Genomic DNA, 14725 nt, shown 5'->3' with positions numbered 1-14725 from the left:
ATGAAATAACTATAATAAATGCCAAACAGTGCAATCCTATGCATGTCTTCTGGGAAGTATGTCTCAAATAGTTCAGGAGGACTTACTCCTAGGTAAGTGTGCATAGTATTGCAGCCAACATTTGCCTTTAGGAACAAAGCTCAACGTTTTGGTTATCCTCTTCCAGTAGTAGCATTGTATTCATCTCAGTAAGTATGCCATAAAGCTAATGTAGTTTTACAGACTTGACTGAAAAACTTAAGAACCTAGTTTCCATCATGCTAGAAAAATTACCAGATGGGGCCAACGTTCCAGATCACTTGTCTCCATATCTAGGATACTGTCTTAGAAAGACAAACAATCCGGTGCTACCCAACTCTTATTGGATAGCATAGCTCCTTTTAGCATTTAGTATGGCCGTTGGTGCAAGTTGTATTCTGAATCAGTGGTTCACATAATGACAATATAATTGTAAAAACCTGATCCTCACTTGGAGGTACTGTGAGGGGTAAGCCCCCACAGGAGCAGAAACAGGGAAACTATAATGATGCATAACTGAAAAAAGAGGACTCTTTGAACAGCAGTACTGTTTCAGCCGCGCACGAGAAAAGAAATAAAGAGTGGCTAAGAATATGCCTCACTAGGCTTTTTATGCGACTTTGTTAAGTGGGCTTTCGTGGAACTTTGGGCATTTCCCTAGCAGGCTTTCTCAGCTGGGCTCAGCTAGAAATAACCTAGACCTGGGCTGGCAGACTGAATTAATGAAGTCTAGCATAATAGCAAGATTGAAAGGGGTGGGAGTGGGTGGGGGGAGGACTGTTTATCCAAAACAGGGGGTTTTGTTACTCCTATCTGATGACTAGTTCTTGTAAGTAGGGGAACAGCAGTTAAGCTATCCTATTGAATCATCATGATAGTGCCCTTCTCAAACTTGACTGGGGTACTTTGTTTGCTAATAGGTATGGAAGAAGAAAAGAAGAACACCTGAAAGCAAAATAAATCTAGAGTCTCCTATCAAGAGCCAGTACTTGAACTAAGGAATCTGCAGCAGCTGAAACTGCAGGCAAACTTCAGCCTTTGGCCAAGGATATATCCACCCCACCCAGCCAGGCACATTGGGAACCCCACCTTTGCATCCAGGGCAGAACTCCACGAACTGCCTGAATAAAACCACTCTTGCCTGAACTACTTATAATTTTAATTATAAGCTGATTTGCAGAAAGAGGGCACGATGATGCAGGGGTTTGTGTCTCATGTTAAAAGGTGGTCACAAATAAATGACCACATTTTTATTCTTCGCATCTTCTCTCTCCATTTTTATTCCTTTGTGATCTGCTCCAAGCAAAACACTTTTGTTCTCTCTGTCCTGCCAGTATGATATTCAGTCTTCCTGCCATATTATCTTGCTTTCCTTTTCAACGCCATCCTTACATCCATTATATGGAGATAGACTAGCACATGCTGCTGATGCTGCATTAGAGTCAGGGCACGTACTGATTCTTCCTTTTTTTCCTAGAAGTGCTCAAAAGAATAAAAGTGTGACTCATGATAAATGTAGGTTTGTCTTTTTTATTTAAAAAAATCTGTCAAGCCTTCATACATCTACAGAAGAACTCCTAAACACCCCAATTCTTTTCGGACTAGTGCTCCTCCTCACCATACAGAGTCTGTATGGTGTACTTGCCAGAAGCTCAACCACCTCCAACAGATGATTATAGGCTGTATTTGACACTTCAGTGACTAATTAACCTTTGCAAAAGGAAAGCCTTTTGTTAAAATGTCCTTAGGCTTACAATGAATAGAGGAAACATCTTAAGATGTCTAGTTAAAGACCAAATATTAGGAACTCTTAAAATTTACAATATAAACAAGTTAATGTTTGGCTTAAGCTCTCCATTTGTCTATTTGCCATGGTGTCAGGCAGGTATATACTTTAATCCAGCTGTAAAAAGGTACAGAAGGTTGGATCTAAAGAACTGTGACCGAACATAAAATAACTGCTGGTGGTATTTGCAAACATGTGCACAAAACCTTGTAGATGAACTCTCACAATCTTTTAATGCTTAGGTTCAATAGCAATGTCCATGATGCTGTTGTGCAAGAGGTTGTACAAGTAAAAGATCATTTTTGGATTTAATTTTATGCCCCTCGTGCAATGCAACGAGAGACATAAAGTAGTCTTTCTGTGCCTTTTGCTCATTAAAGCGCACCGTGGAATTCAACTCAGAATTTGAATTCAGAGATCTATTTCAGGCTCAGCTTTATGTTAAGCATAGAATACTTCTGACAGCCTGACATTTATTAAATCATATTTGCCCCCTGCAAATATGACGGAACAAAACGTTGAGATTTCCTATAAGAGACAGTGCAGCAGTTAACCACTAAGTCTCAGCAAGCTGGGACTGAGAGAAGAAATTGTCTGGTTCTTGTTTCTGGCAGGAGGTATGAACCAAGGCATTATTACAGAACTGCTGGCTAATTTCCAAGATTGCAGGTACCATCTATAAGCCGTTGCCCATTTATGAAACCTATGTATGCAATTCAATTACAGCTCTGTAATGAGTGTTCAGTCAAATGTTAATGATTAGATCTAAAGGCCCTGAAAAACATTAAAACATTCAAAATATGTGATATACCAAATAACATTTGTAATACAATGACTAGAAAAACTACAGCTATGACACTCAGGAAATAAAAACCCGTTTCAGAAGGGTCAAATGAGAAGCAAACACAGATTAAGAGATAACAATAAAATGGGTATTAAATCATCATTATATCAAGGCATCACCATAAATCTTCAAAACTATCTCTGCTAACAATTTTGCATGGATCATTGAAGCAGTGAGTGCTACAAGGAACAGAGTATAGGTCACAAAAGGGTCAGCATCTGACAATCTTTTCTGGGATAGTTTTCAAATTTAGTCCCAATAAAACAATATCTAGAAACTTAAAGTGAGGTTCCATGGGTATAAATATAATGAAATATGGCATACTTTTCTGAAGAGTTTTTATTAAAACACTATTGCCCTCAGTATTCTCAAGCCAAGCAAAACTTTTTGAATGGTCTTCATAAATCTACAGTATGAATCTTGACTCATCTGTCTCTCTGGCCTTCTTTTGATTCATGTGCCTATCTTTTATTTTTACTATATTAGCTATTTGAGAAAACAAAATAGAATATTGCTTTTAAACAGCAATTGCTGTGATCTGATATTCAACCTGTCCCTTTACCTATCCAAACTACACAAAACAAAGCAAACAAATAAAAACCCTTACCCATTATCCCCTTATCCTCTTTCATCTTCTTCTACCCTTTCCCTTATCCTAGTTATATATATATTTCCCTTAAACTAACAGAAGTTTGGTTTTGGCAGCTTTGCACATGGTCAAGAACACAACAATGTGGAATTGTTTGATTCTTTAAAGCACCCTTTTGCCATGATAGTGAGGGAAGATATATCTGTTTTCCACACACACTTTATTGCTTATATTGTTGTTCCAGATTAAAATAATAATAATGAAAGGGAAATTGTTGCAACCATCAGTCACCCACCCCTTGAGACAGAACAAAAAAGTTCCCAAATAGCAGAGAGATTAGTCAGGCTTAAAAGTGAGGTGGCTACATTAACCTTTATTTCTTCATGGTTTTTGAGGGACACAGAACTGAACCCTCCTGCTTCTCCTGGGCATCGACAGCAAGTTTGAATTCAGTTGAATCAGGGCCGATTGTTATCCTTTCCCCAGAAATGTCCTACTGTACTTGCCTAAGCTTGAGAAAAGGTGAATGCCCCATTTCTTCACTCATTTCCCCTAGGAGCCAATGAGGGCGAAAGTAGGTCCTCTTTGTACTGATGGGAAATTTAGCTCCCACGAGAAAATGCACAGCAGTTCTCTTGCTGCTCTGTATGAAATGAAAAGCTCATAAGATCTTAAGCCGCCATTCCATCTGTTCTAGGATCCCTAGCAGAAGGGCTAACTAAACAGGCAAGTTTTAAAAAGAAATGAGAGGTGTGAGTCTCCAAAGAACCAGTAAATGAAACAATTAGATAAAAATCCATCTCTGATACGAATTTTAGAACAAGTAATATGAAACTAAACAAAACACTCCTACAGACTTTTGAAAAGTGTCATTAATGCGTTTTAAAATATCGAAAGGGTGTTTCACTGAGTTTTTGTGCCTGCTCAGCCTGGGTCAAGTACAGCTCAGTTTAGGAGATAAATTGTACAAACTCGCTAACCCTCCTTCTTGGAACATAGACTAGGGCCAGGACAGGATGAGCTCTTCCATCCTTTTTGCTTTGAAATCTGATTTTCCACTGTGTTTTTGTCCACTTTCTTTTTTATCTTCTCTGACATTCCTAACACAACTGTTAAGCAAAAGCCTCTTAAGACAGCTTCTGAACAATACATTTGTTCCTATAAATCCTCTGATGAATTTGACCTGCAAAAGTGAAGTATTGCAGCAGGAAAAATGATTACAGAAGGAACTTAGAAAATTGATTTGCAAGATGCCTAAAGAACCAGGCTGGGTTTGCAGAATTTGTCACAGGCAACACTTGTGACAGTCAAGCAAGACCTCTGTCCATTTCCAAAGCCCTTCCAGTTAAAGGAACGTGCAAGAACTGCATGGTATTCCAGATGTGTTTCAGGTAGCTCACAATTAAATAACAAGAAGGAAAATGACAGCATATGACATCAAAGGAACACCTTGAACAGTAAATATAATACCTATTACCTATCTAAATATACAAACACAGAGAGACAAAACATAAAATATAGTAGTAATTTCATTCAAGTTCAATGAAAGATTCAATTCTCAAATTGTACACAAAAGGCAAAAGCTTTTCAGTTCACAGAAAAAGCTAACTGCCAGTTCTGTCTGTCTTGCTCTGTCTCAAGTTGGGCCTTGATGACTGATTAAATCATTCAAAATGTGTCAAACTGTAAAAGTACTTCAACAATAGACATAAAGCTGAAATTTGGCGTGCAACATGCATATACAGTTCAATAACCCACTTCTCATTCTTGAAACTCAGGAAGACAATGGCAAGGAACAAAGCGGGGGACTGATGGAGTAGAATAATCTTGGCATGGAGAATACCCACATTCCTTCCCCCTGCTAAACCAGCCTCAGACACAGTAAGAGTGTGTTGGATTTGCTTGGAATGCAGGTCTGAAACTGGGATTTCACATTTATGAATCATCAAATCAGGGGAGAAAAGTTTTCAGGAAAACAGCGTGCATTCAAACAAATTATAAACATGCATACACACAGGCTAGAGCTTCAATCACCTGCAGACAGAAAATTGGCTCCTAACAGTGGTAACTAATGAAAAGTCTCACTATTGTTCATTGTTTTGTATTTCTGGAGAATATGACCAAATAGTCCTGAACTTTTGCACTGCTGAGTATAATTTAATTCTGTTTTGCTTACTTCTTTGTGCAGACTTTTTATCAAATGCTGAATATTTCTATCTGTACTGTTTTTAAACTTCTTAAATACAGAAGAAAACTGAACTATTTTCATGTTGTACTAGTATCTCCTAATCTCCTTAATATTTTCTTGGCAAAGGTAATTATATTGTTGATACCAGAATAAATTGCATAATCATAAGCTTTAATCATTTGCCTTCTCAAAAAGTTGGCAGTCACTTTTTTTACACTTCCAAAAAGCATGAAGGTCTTGCTCATTATAATCTGGAGATCTATAATGACTTTTATAGTTATAAACCAATCACAAACATCCTGTTGCTGAGAAGGTGCAAGAGAGGGTTTCAGCTCAGGGACTCTTGAATGAAACTGATTATCTGGGTCTTTCCAGTCTGAATCCAAGCCTAGTTTTGGAACAGAATTGACCTTGGTTACTTTTTTGGGGGAGAAGTTCATGGGTCATACTCCCCCCTTGGCTTCTTGATCTCTCAGTGGCCTTCAGCACTGTTGATCACAATAGTCTCCTGGACCACTTCTACGAGTTCATTTTTTAGAGGCACTGCTCTTCAGTGGATTGACCCACATTTGCAGGATTGGTTCCAGAGATCAGCATTGGGTGACAGCAGCTCAGAACCATGGCAGCTGAACTGTGGACAGCCACAGGGTACCATTCTGCTCTCAGTATTATTTAATATCCATAGGACACCACTGGGAGCTGTCGTCAGGCTATCTGGGGCAAGGTATTGTCAGTATGCTGATGACACTGAGCTCTATTTCTGTGTGACATCTGAAGAGGGAGAGGCCATGTACATTTTTAATCAGTGCCTGGATGTAGTTATGGTTTGGATGAGGTCTGTTAAAATGAAGCTGAATCATGATAAGCCAGAAATCCTGAGGGTTTGTGGTTACCTAGGTCTGGTAACCTCCTGGCTGGACTATTGTAATGCACTTTACAAGAGGTGGATACTTCAGCTGGTCCAAAACAGAGCAGCCAGGATGTTGACAGGGAGCGGCAGATATGCTCACATAATGCTGGTCCTTTACCATCTACACTGGCTACCAGTTGAAAGTCCGGGCCCATTCCAAGGTGTTGGTGATAACATAAAGCCCTAAGCGGGTTGGGACCTGGTCATCTGAAGGAGGGTTCCCTTCCCTATGTGACTGCCCACCGCTTAAGTTCTGGATTGGAGGTCCTTCTTCAGGAGCCTTCTCTGAAAGAGATTAGGAGAGTGGCTACCCAGAGAAGGGCTTTCTCTGTGGTGGTGTCCCAGCTGTGGAACAGGCTCCCCAGGGAAGTGTGTCTGCTGCTGACACTTTATTTTTTTCAGTGTCAGGCCAACCCCTTTTTATTTTCCCATTTTTTAAAGACTTTATTATTTATTTTAGTTGGGCTTTTATCATACATATCATGCTGTGCCTTTGTTGTTGGACCATCCTGAGACTTTTATGTATAGGATGTGGTACAAAAGTTTTAAATAAATAAAAAAAATAAATATAGCTGTTTGCCTCTTCTGAATAGGGTTGCTTTCCCTTTGAAGGAGAAGGAATGTAGTTTGAGGATGTGGATCTCTCTCTGTCACTGGAGATGCAGGTCATCTCAGGAGCCTGGAAAGTCCATTAGCAATTCAGTGCACCAACTATCCCTGTTCCTGGAATGGGACACGCTACCCAGTGATCCATGCACTGGTATTCTCACAGTCATGAAGTCGTGTCCGACCCATCGCGACCCCATGAACAACATCCCTCCAGGCCTTCCTGTCCTCTACCACCCCTGGAGTCCACTTAAGCTCACACCAACTGCCTCAGTGATGCCATCTAGCCACCTCATCCTCTGCCATCCCCTTCTTCTCTTGCCATCTATTGTTCCCAGCATTAGGCTCTTCTCCAGGGAGTCCTTCCTTCTCATTAGGTGGCCAAAGTATTTGAGTTTCATCTTCAGCATCTGGCCTTCTAAAGAGCAGTCAGGGTTGATCTCCTCTAGGACTGACCGGTTTGATCGCCTTGTGGTCCAAGGGACTCGCAGGAGTCTCCTCCAGCACCACAATTCAAAGGCCTCAATTCTTCGGCGCTCAGCCTTCCTTATGGTCCAACTTTCACAACCATACATTGTAACTGGGAAAGCAATTGACTATACGCACTTTTGTTGGCAGGGTGATGTCTCTGCTTTTTAGTATGCTGTCTAGATTTGCCATAGCTTTCCTCCCAAGGAGCAAGTGTCTTTTAATTTATTGGCTGCAGTCCCCATCTGTGGTGATCTTGGAGTCCAGGAAAATAAAATCTGTCACTACCTCCATTTGGTACTGTCCATGGTTTTCATAGCAAGGATACTGGAGTGGGTTGCCATTTCGTTCTCACAATTAGGCCACTTTAATGTGCTCTTTGTGGTGTGGCTTTTGTACCTGGGTTTAGAAATTGCAGCTAGTACAAGATGAAGCAACTAGGGATGCCCAGCTTTACTCACATAACACCTGTGTTAAAGAACTGCACTGCCTGTGCATTAGCTATTGAGTCATGTATAAGGTTGTGTTACTGTTATACAAAGTCCTAAAGCAGTATATCAGAATATCTAGCAAACTGTCTTCCCTTGTTTATATCCAGCTGAATTTTAGGAACTCTAAATGAGGTCATTCCAAAAAAAAAAAAAAAAAAAGAAAGAAAAAAGAAAGCAGAATGTTTGCCATGTAATACCCTAACAGAGGGTGTTCTCACTAGTAATGTCCAAACTCTGGAAACCCAGTGCAGTTTCAGAGACAGAAAATGTGGCATGTTTACCCTGGCTTTCTTGGGTTTGCAATTGCTGGTCATTAATCATTATGCACCTTATACTGCTCTGTCTTAATACCATAAAAAGTTGATTTTAATAATGTACTTTAAATGTTATTTTATATTTTTATGTGAGCTATTTAGGGATATTATTAAATTAAGTAGTATAGAAGTAAATCAACCAATCAAATAAAACAAAATATCCTAATATCTTCACAACAGAGAATGAAAAACAGCTTTTCTATATGGGGATGTTAATTTATTATTTTATTAATTATATTTATATCCCACCTTTTTTCCTTCCAAAGAACTCAGGGCAGCTTACATAATTCTCCTCTTCCTTTCAGTCTTATCCTCACAACCACATTCTTGTGAGGAATATTGGGTTGAGAGTCTCTGGCTCAGTCATCCAAACTAGCTCCATATTAACCCAGATTTCATAAGTCTCAGCGCTGAACTCTTAACCAGCACATGTTAATTTGTAGCTACTTCTGGTTTCATTGCAAAATTGAGGTCTGAGTTTCTTTTCCTGTTTTTCTGCTACATAATGTCTAGATGACATTGTGATATAGCAGAATTGCACAAATACACATGCAGAAATTGTACTTTCTTACATTTTCTCAATTAAATGCAGCATTTTCTCTGCTAGTCACTGAAAGTGCTGGTTGTTGTTGTTTTTATTTATTGTTATTATCTTCAGAAGTGAAACTGGACAGTCAAAATGTCATCTAAAGAACCCATAAACAACCAACCCATAAAAAAGAAAGTAATTATGAGTGCATAATCTATGTATTGTGTAGAAACAAGTTCAAGAAACAAGGTTTCTGAAGGAAATTCAAGAGCAGGGAAAGATTGTGATGCACGCAAGGTATGGGAATCAGAAATATCCCGCTTTCATCAGAAAACCTGTACATCTAGTCAGTTTGTAGAAATGGACTTACTTTCCTAGTAGTGATCTAATCCTCTTGGCAATAACAACATTTTGTAATGGCACTGACCAAGATCATATTAAACTTGTGCTGCCTGCAGGCTTAGAATTTAATACATATGATACAAAAAGATAAGGCGATGGGCAGGCAATATTGCCAGACCTTAGATATTACTGCTGCTATGGCTGTTCAAACTGCTGTTTCTAGAAAGTTAAACGGCGACAACCAGTAGGACATCCTTCTCTTGCAGCAGTATTCTATCTGGCACGCACAGTCACATAAAACCGGATGTTTGGGTCCCCCCACAGTTCCTTGTTTGTTCTAAAGGTAGGGGGTCTTTCTGAAGAACAATGGTGCAAATATTTATTTCTTAGGCCTTCAAGGTTTTTGTTTCTGCTGCTGCTGCTAATGCAGCTGTTCTAGGTGCTGTTAATACAGAAGCATGGGCACAGGTCTTTCAAGCGTCTTCTGTGAGAGCCTCTAAATGGAGATGCTGCATAGTAAGTAGTCTATGTTATGGCTGTGTAATATTCCTATTTATCTTTAAAACATCTGCTAATGGTCAGATCTTGATTTCCTATATTTTGTAAATTAAGGGATAACTTGTTCTAGAGATGAAAATGGAGAGTGTGACATTCTTGATTCTGTTATACCTCCCAGTGGCATTTGGTTTAATTGGACATGGTGTGTCCTTCTGGGTCTTTTCATGGAGATGGAAGCAGAGCCAATGTTTTCAGTATATGGGTCCATATACTGCTGAAGGGCAGGAGTACTTGGGTACTACTGCCCTGCCTTTAGATTTAACATGGTGTTATCTTGTCCTGAGGACTGTCTCACATTTTCATGAAATATCATCTGGGCTAAGGAATGACCTAGAGAAGCTCTGGAAATCCTAAGCCCTTGCTTACTGAAAGGACTAGATGGGGAAGAGACAGATTGACTCCATAAAGGAAGACACAGCCTTGAATTTACAAGAGCTGAGCAGGGCTATCATGGATAGGCCTTTTGGAGGGCTTCCATACATAGGATCACCTAAGTTGGCAAATGAGAACAACAAACAAATGGGGAAGAACAAACTGAAAAAGTAAGTAAGTCCATAATACTGCTGGAAATGGACATTCTAATTTGGAATTGAGTGTGCAGCCTGCACTCAATGGGGGTATTCCAGGATCTTTTGGTAGGGCTGGTGGAAAAGGAGACTAGCACTGCTTTTTACTTACTTTGGTTGCTGCACCAGCTGAGCCACCGTTACAACTAAGTCAATTCTCATGATGATCATTCGCATCCTAATGATTTCCAGGCTAGACATTGTTAATGGAATTTTTTCTTTAAAAAGATATTGGGCTATAGGGCAGTACAGATATGAATGAATGAATAGTATGGGACTGCTCATAAAAAGCTTTACCTATTACAAAATACCGTTCAATGTTTTTGAAAGAAACTGGCCAATCAGAACATATTATTCTGGTTTTATTCCCCCTCAAATGCCTGCCTCTTTGTTTGCAAACTCAATTGGTAGTGCTGCTTCATATAGTTCAAATGATGGAACCCAAGTGCACTGAGGACCCATATTTTCCTATTTTCCCTTCTGTTTAGTATCTGAGACTTTACTCTAGGTACTGTTGCCAAATCAAGTTTGGTGAATGTCCACTAGAAGGAGTGACTTCTCAGATGTGCTGCCTATTTTGTGGAGGTCTATTGAACCCAAGGTTGTAACCTTTCAGGTTCATTTAGAAAGTCTTTAGCTGAACTGAGTCTACTCTTCCTAAGTATAGTTAAGTTTGTGCTACTTTTGATTGCATTGTCATGCATCACCATTGCTCATACCTTCTGAGAAAGAAGTTTTATTATGCTTTATTTTCCTGTTGCTTTCTTGTAATTTACATTTACTCATTGTTTACATTATGCTTGCCATGCTTTTATTTTGAATTCAAGACATCTTGAGTTAAAACTATCCTCACTTGATAAAAAGAAGGAAATAAGTTATAGCAAGAAAGTACCATAGAACCAATATAATATTATTATCACACTGCTTTTATCTTGTCAATCTCATTTCTATCATTGCATTTGATTTTTTTCTTGCCACTGCACACAGTAATTAGGATATAGTAATAACAGTGATACAGGGATGTTAAGACTGAGCTGGTTTTATAACTGCAAGATCACTTAAACCTGAACCAGGATTGCAAACTTAGTGAGTTTTCATGTACTGAGCACCAGAGAACATACATCTGATTGAAAATTTGATAAATAGGTATACACAAGTAATATAAGATGCATTGTAAATCCATGCCATTATTCTAAAAGTGTTTTAAAGACATTGACAACATGTAAATATTAAAAAGGACACTCACCATTATTCCAGTGAGCAAGCAGACTCCTTTCCCACAGTATGTATTAGGTACCATATCACCATATCCAATGGAGAGGAAGGTTATTGAGATCAACCACATCGCTCCAAGGAAGTTGCTAGTAACATCTTGTTGATCATGGTACCTGAAAAATAAAGTTATAATTTCCTCACCACAAATTTTTCTCTACTGATTTGTGTCTTACTATCGTATTTCCTTTAAGGACATCGCTGTTACGTCAAACAAATACTTGGAGGTATACTACGGCTCTGTGGCGCAGGTCCTTGTGTAGAGATCCACATATACTTGTTTGCTAAAACTCTTTTGGCAATGATAATCTTTTGCTGGAGGAGGAGACGCATAAATCAAGAATCTGAGGATTTGAGTCACCTCCACCTCGTGGGAGCCCTAGAAAATGGTTCAGATGGTTCAGAAGACTGACTTTGGAGAAATGGTAAAGCAGGTGTTCAGGGAGACAGGGGAGATTGGGGCCACATGCTATAAGCTAACCTGATGACACTCCCCCCCCCCATACTTTAATTGGACAGGCAAAATCAACCATCTAGCAGAATTGTAGAGTGGGAGGTACAAGGAGGTGGAAATTGCTTTCATCACTTTTCCAGCTCTGCAGTGGATGCTCATAAAGCTCTGAGTTCAGTGGCTTAGTAGCATCCAGAGTGCAACTGATTTTAGCTTCAAGTGTAATTCCATTTATTACTTATTGCTATTATTCCAATAATGCTTCAACTCCATTTTTAAACCTTGTGGAATAGAATATGCAATTAGATTAGAAAAAAACATCAAAGAATATCTGATCAATCTATTATTGGTATTAACATTCAGCTCAAGGAAATACTTTAGAAACAATAGCAATGTGTAACAAGGTGGCTTAACGCCATATTTTAACAGCAGAATTTTTGAAAGCAGCTCTGCAGATTTTGGCCAAGACAGGAAACATCTTATTAATTCTTTAAGATGATGTTTGTATCAAAGCTATGCACATCGCTACTTCATAATATAATATTTCATAGCCTTGATCCAATGTTTTCTAAGTTTTCAGACAGTAGGAAATATGCCAGAAATTCTTTAGTATGAATCATTTTATGTGCAATTTGCTTTATTAGTAATTCCTTTAGTAAAGCCATCATGGATACAATCCTACATAACCCAGCCAATTGTGCTTTAAGTGTATAATAATTCTGAAGCAAGATAGTTGCAAATGGTATCATGTCAAGAAACAAAATGCAGCAGCAGATACAGTCATTTAATAACCAGCACACGACATGGTTTTAATCAATGTAGTTGCATCATGTGCAAAGAAAATGCAGCAGATTTGTGAAAACTAGTGTACAAAAGGCTAGCTGGTAGTTTTAATACAAGTTTACTACAAAACACTGAGCTAGGAAAAATGGCTCCACAGTAGCTGATGCATAAATAAGTTTCTGAGTTGCATAAATAAGTTGCCTTTGGTTCAACAGTGCACCTGATAATTATGACCTTGAATCATTTCAGTCACCACAACTGACCATAATAAGTTAATATTATGCAATCATCAGCAGAGGCAGCTGGATATGCACATCTTGGACTCAGACTTCATGCAATTCTACAGGTTGTGAGATTTTTGATGGCAGAGTAGGTAGAGTAGATATATTAAGAACATAGGATGAGCTGTGCTGGATTAGATCAAGGTCCATCTAGTCCAGAACTCCGCTCCCGCAATAGCCAGCCACCTGCTAGTGAGGAAGCCTACAAGCAGAACACGGGTGCAATAGCACTAATGACTGGTGCAGGTAGAAACACTGCCCCGATACTGTAAGATATAAGCATCAGGACTAGTAGCTATTTTCAGCATTATCCTGCACGCCTTTGCACAACGCCCATTTCAAACCATCCAAATCAGTGGCCCTAACTACATCTTGTGGGCATGATTTTCATAATTTAGCAATGCACTGTGTGATCGTTCGATTGGCTCCAAAGCAGAAGAGAAAACGTGGAGACATGTCGTATTTCATTCTTGTTAGCTTTATGCTAATATTTTACAAGCAGGCTTCATTCCAAGTGCCTACATTGCACTTTACAATTAACAAAATGTTATAACAGCTGTGGAAAGAAGATGGGCTTTCATATTGTCTATTACAGCTTTCTTCAATGCGGGGCCCTCCAGACGTGTTGGACTACAACTTCCACCATCCTCATCCAGAACGATCGTTCGTGGTTGGAGAAGGGTACTTGATTAGACTTTCAAGTCTAACCTAAATGCACTTGCTAACACAATGAAGCATGGTGGAAAATTTTCTAGTGCTTAATTTCACCCTGGAAAAAAATAGATTTCATAAATTCATTGGTAAATATGAATGTATGGCAACAGCCAAAACACTGACAGTTTCAACATTATTTTTCAGTGATTATGCTTAGCAAGTATGTGAGAGAGTGGATCTATGTGACACATAGGCTGCACTTCCCCCAGAGGAGAAGGTTCACAGCTTGGGGGTCTCCTGGATCCAAAACGATCAGTAGAGGCCCAGGTGGACTTGATGGGCAGGAGCCCCTCTTTTAGCTGCAGTGAATATATCAACTATGCCCTCTACCTAGATAGACAGAGGCTGGCTGCAATTGTTCGTGCACTGGTGACGTCCCGATTAGATGACTGTTATGTGCTTTATGTGGGGCTGCCTTTGAAGACGGTCCAGAGACTTGAATTGGAACAAAATAGGGCTACACACTTAATGATAGGTGCCAGCTCATGAGCCCATATAACACCTATTCTATATAAATTGCACTGGTTGCCAGTTGAAGCCTGGGCCCAATTTAAACGGCTTAGGACCTGGCTACCTGAAGCCTCCTTTATATACCTACCTGCCCATTAAGATCTGGGCAAGAGATCCTTTTGAAAGAGGCATCCCTCATGGATGGCAAAAGAAGAAGGACCTTCCAAGTGGCAGTCACCCATCTATAGAAAAGTCTCCACAGAGAAGTTCGGCTGGCACCATCATTGCTTTCAACATTTTAACAACCGATTTTAAAAAATGATTTTATTAACCATTTAAATTATATGATTTATTGATTGCTGTTCTTCACTCATCTTAATACAATTGTAAAGTCCATCGTTAGGCTACTGTTTCATTTTTATCTGATTAGTTTTTATTATTGTAACATTTTCAATTCAGTTTAATTTTAATTGTGGTACATTGCTTAGAGAATCCTGCAGGACTATTTTCTGTCATATAAATTTAAAAAATAAATTCATAAATATGTCTCAGAGTAAAATAGAAC

The 14725-nt window shown here is 39.1% G+C and overlaps 1 protein-coding gene across 2 annotated transcripts in view; it reads right to left on the bottom strand.

The window, feature by feature from the left end:
- KCNN2 (potassium calcium-activated channel subfamily N member 2) overlaps positions 1-14725 on the bottom strand; it is a 78553-nt gene that overhangs the window by 13590 nt on the left and 50238 nt on the right. For both annotated transcript variants that reach the window (XM_044446350.1, XM_044446352.1), the window contains exon 5: positions 11456-11597. In XM_044446350.1, the coding sequence (XP_044302285.1) occupies positions 11456-11597 (142 nt within the window). The remainder of the gene's footprint in view (positions 1-11455; positions 11598-14725) is intronic.

The sequence above is a fragment of the Varanus komodoensis genome, unplaced genomic scaffold (genome assembly GCF_004798865.1).
Source record: "Varanus komodoensis strain SLA01 unplaced genomic scaffold, ASM479886v1 scaffold5, whole genome shotgun sequence".
Classification (NCBI taxonomy): Eukaryota; Metazoa; Chordata; class Lepidosauria; order Squamata; family Varanidae; genus Varanus; species Varanus komodoensis.
The sequence above is the reverse complement of the archived record's forward strand: the minus strand, read 5'-3'. Positions and strand labels throughout refer to the sequence as shown.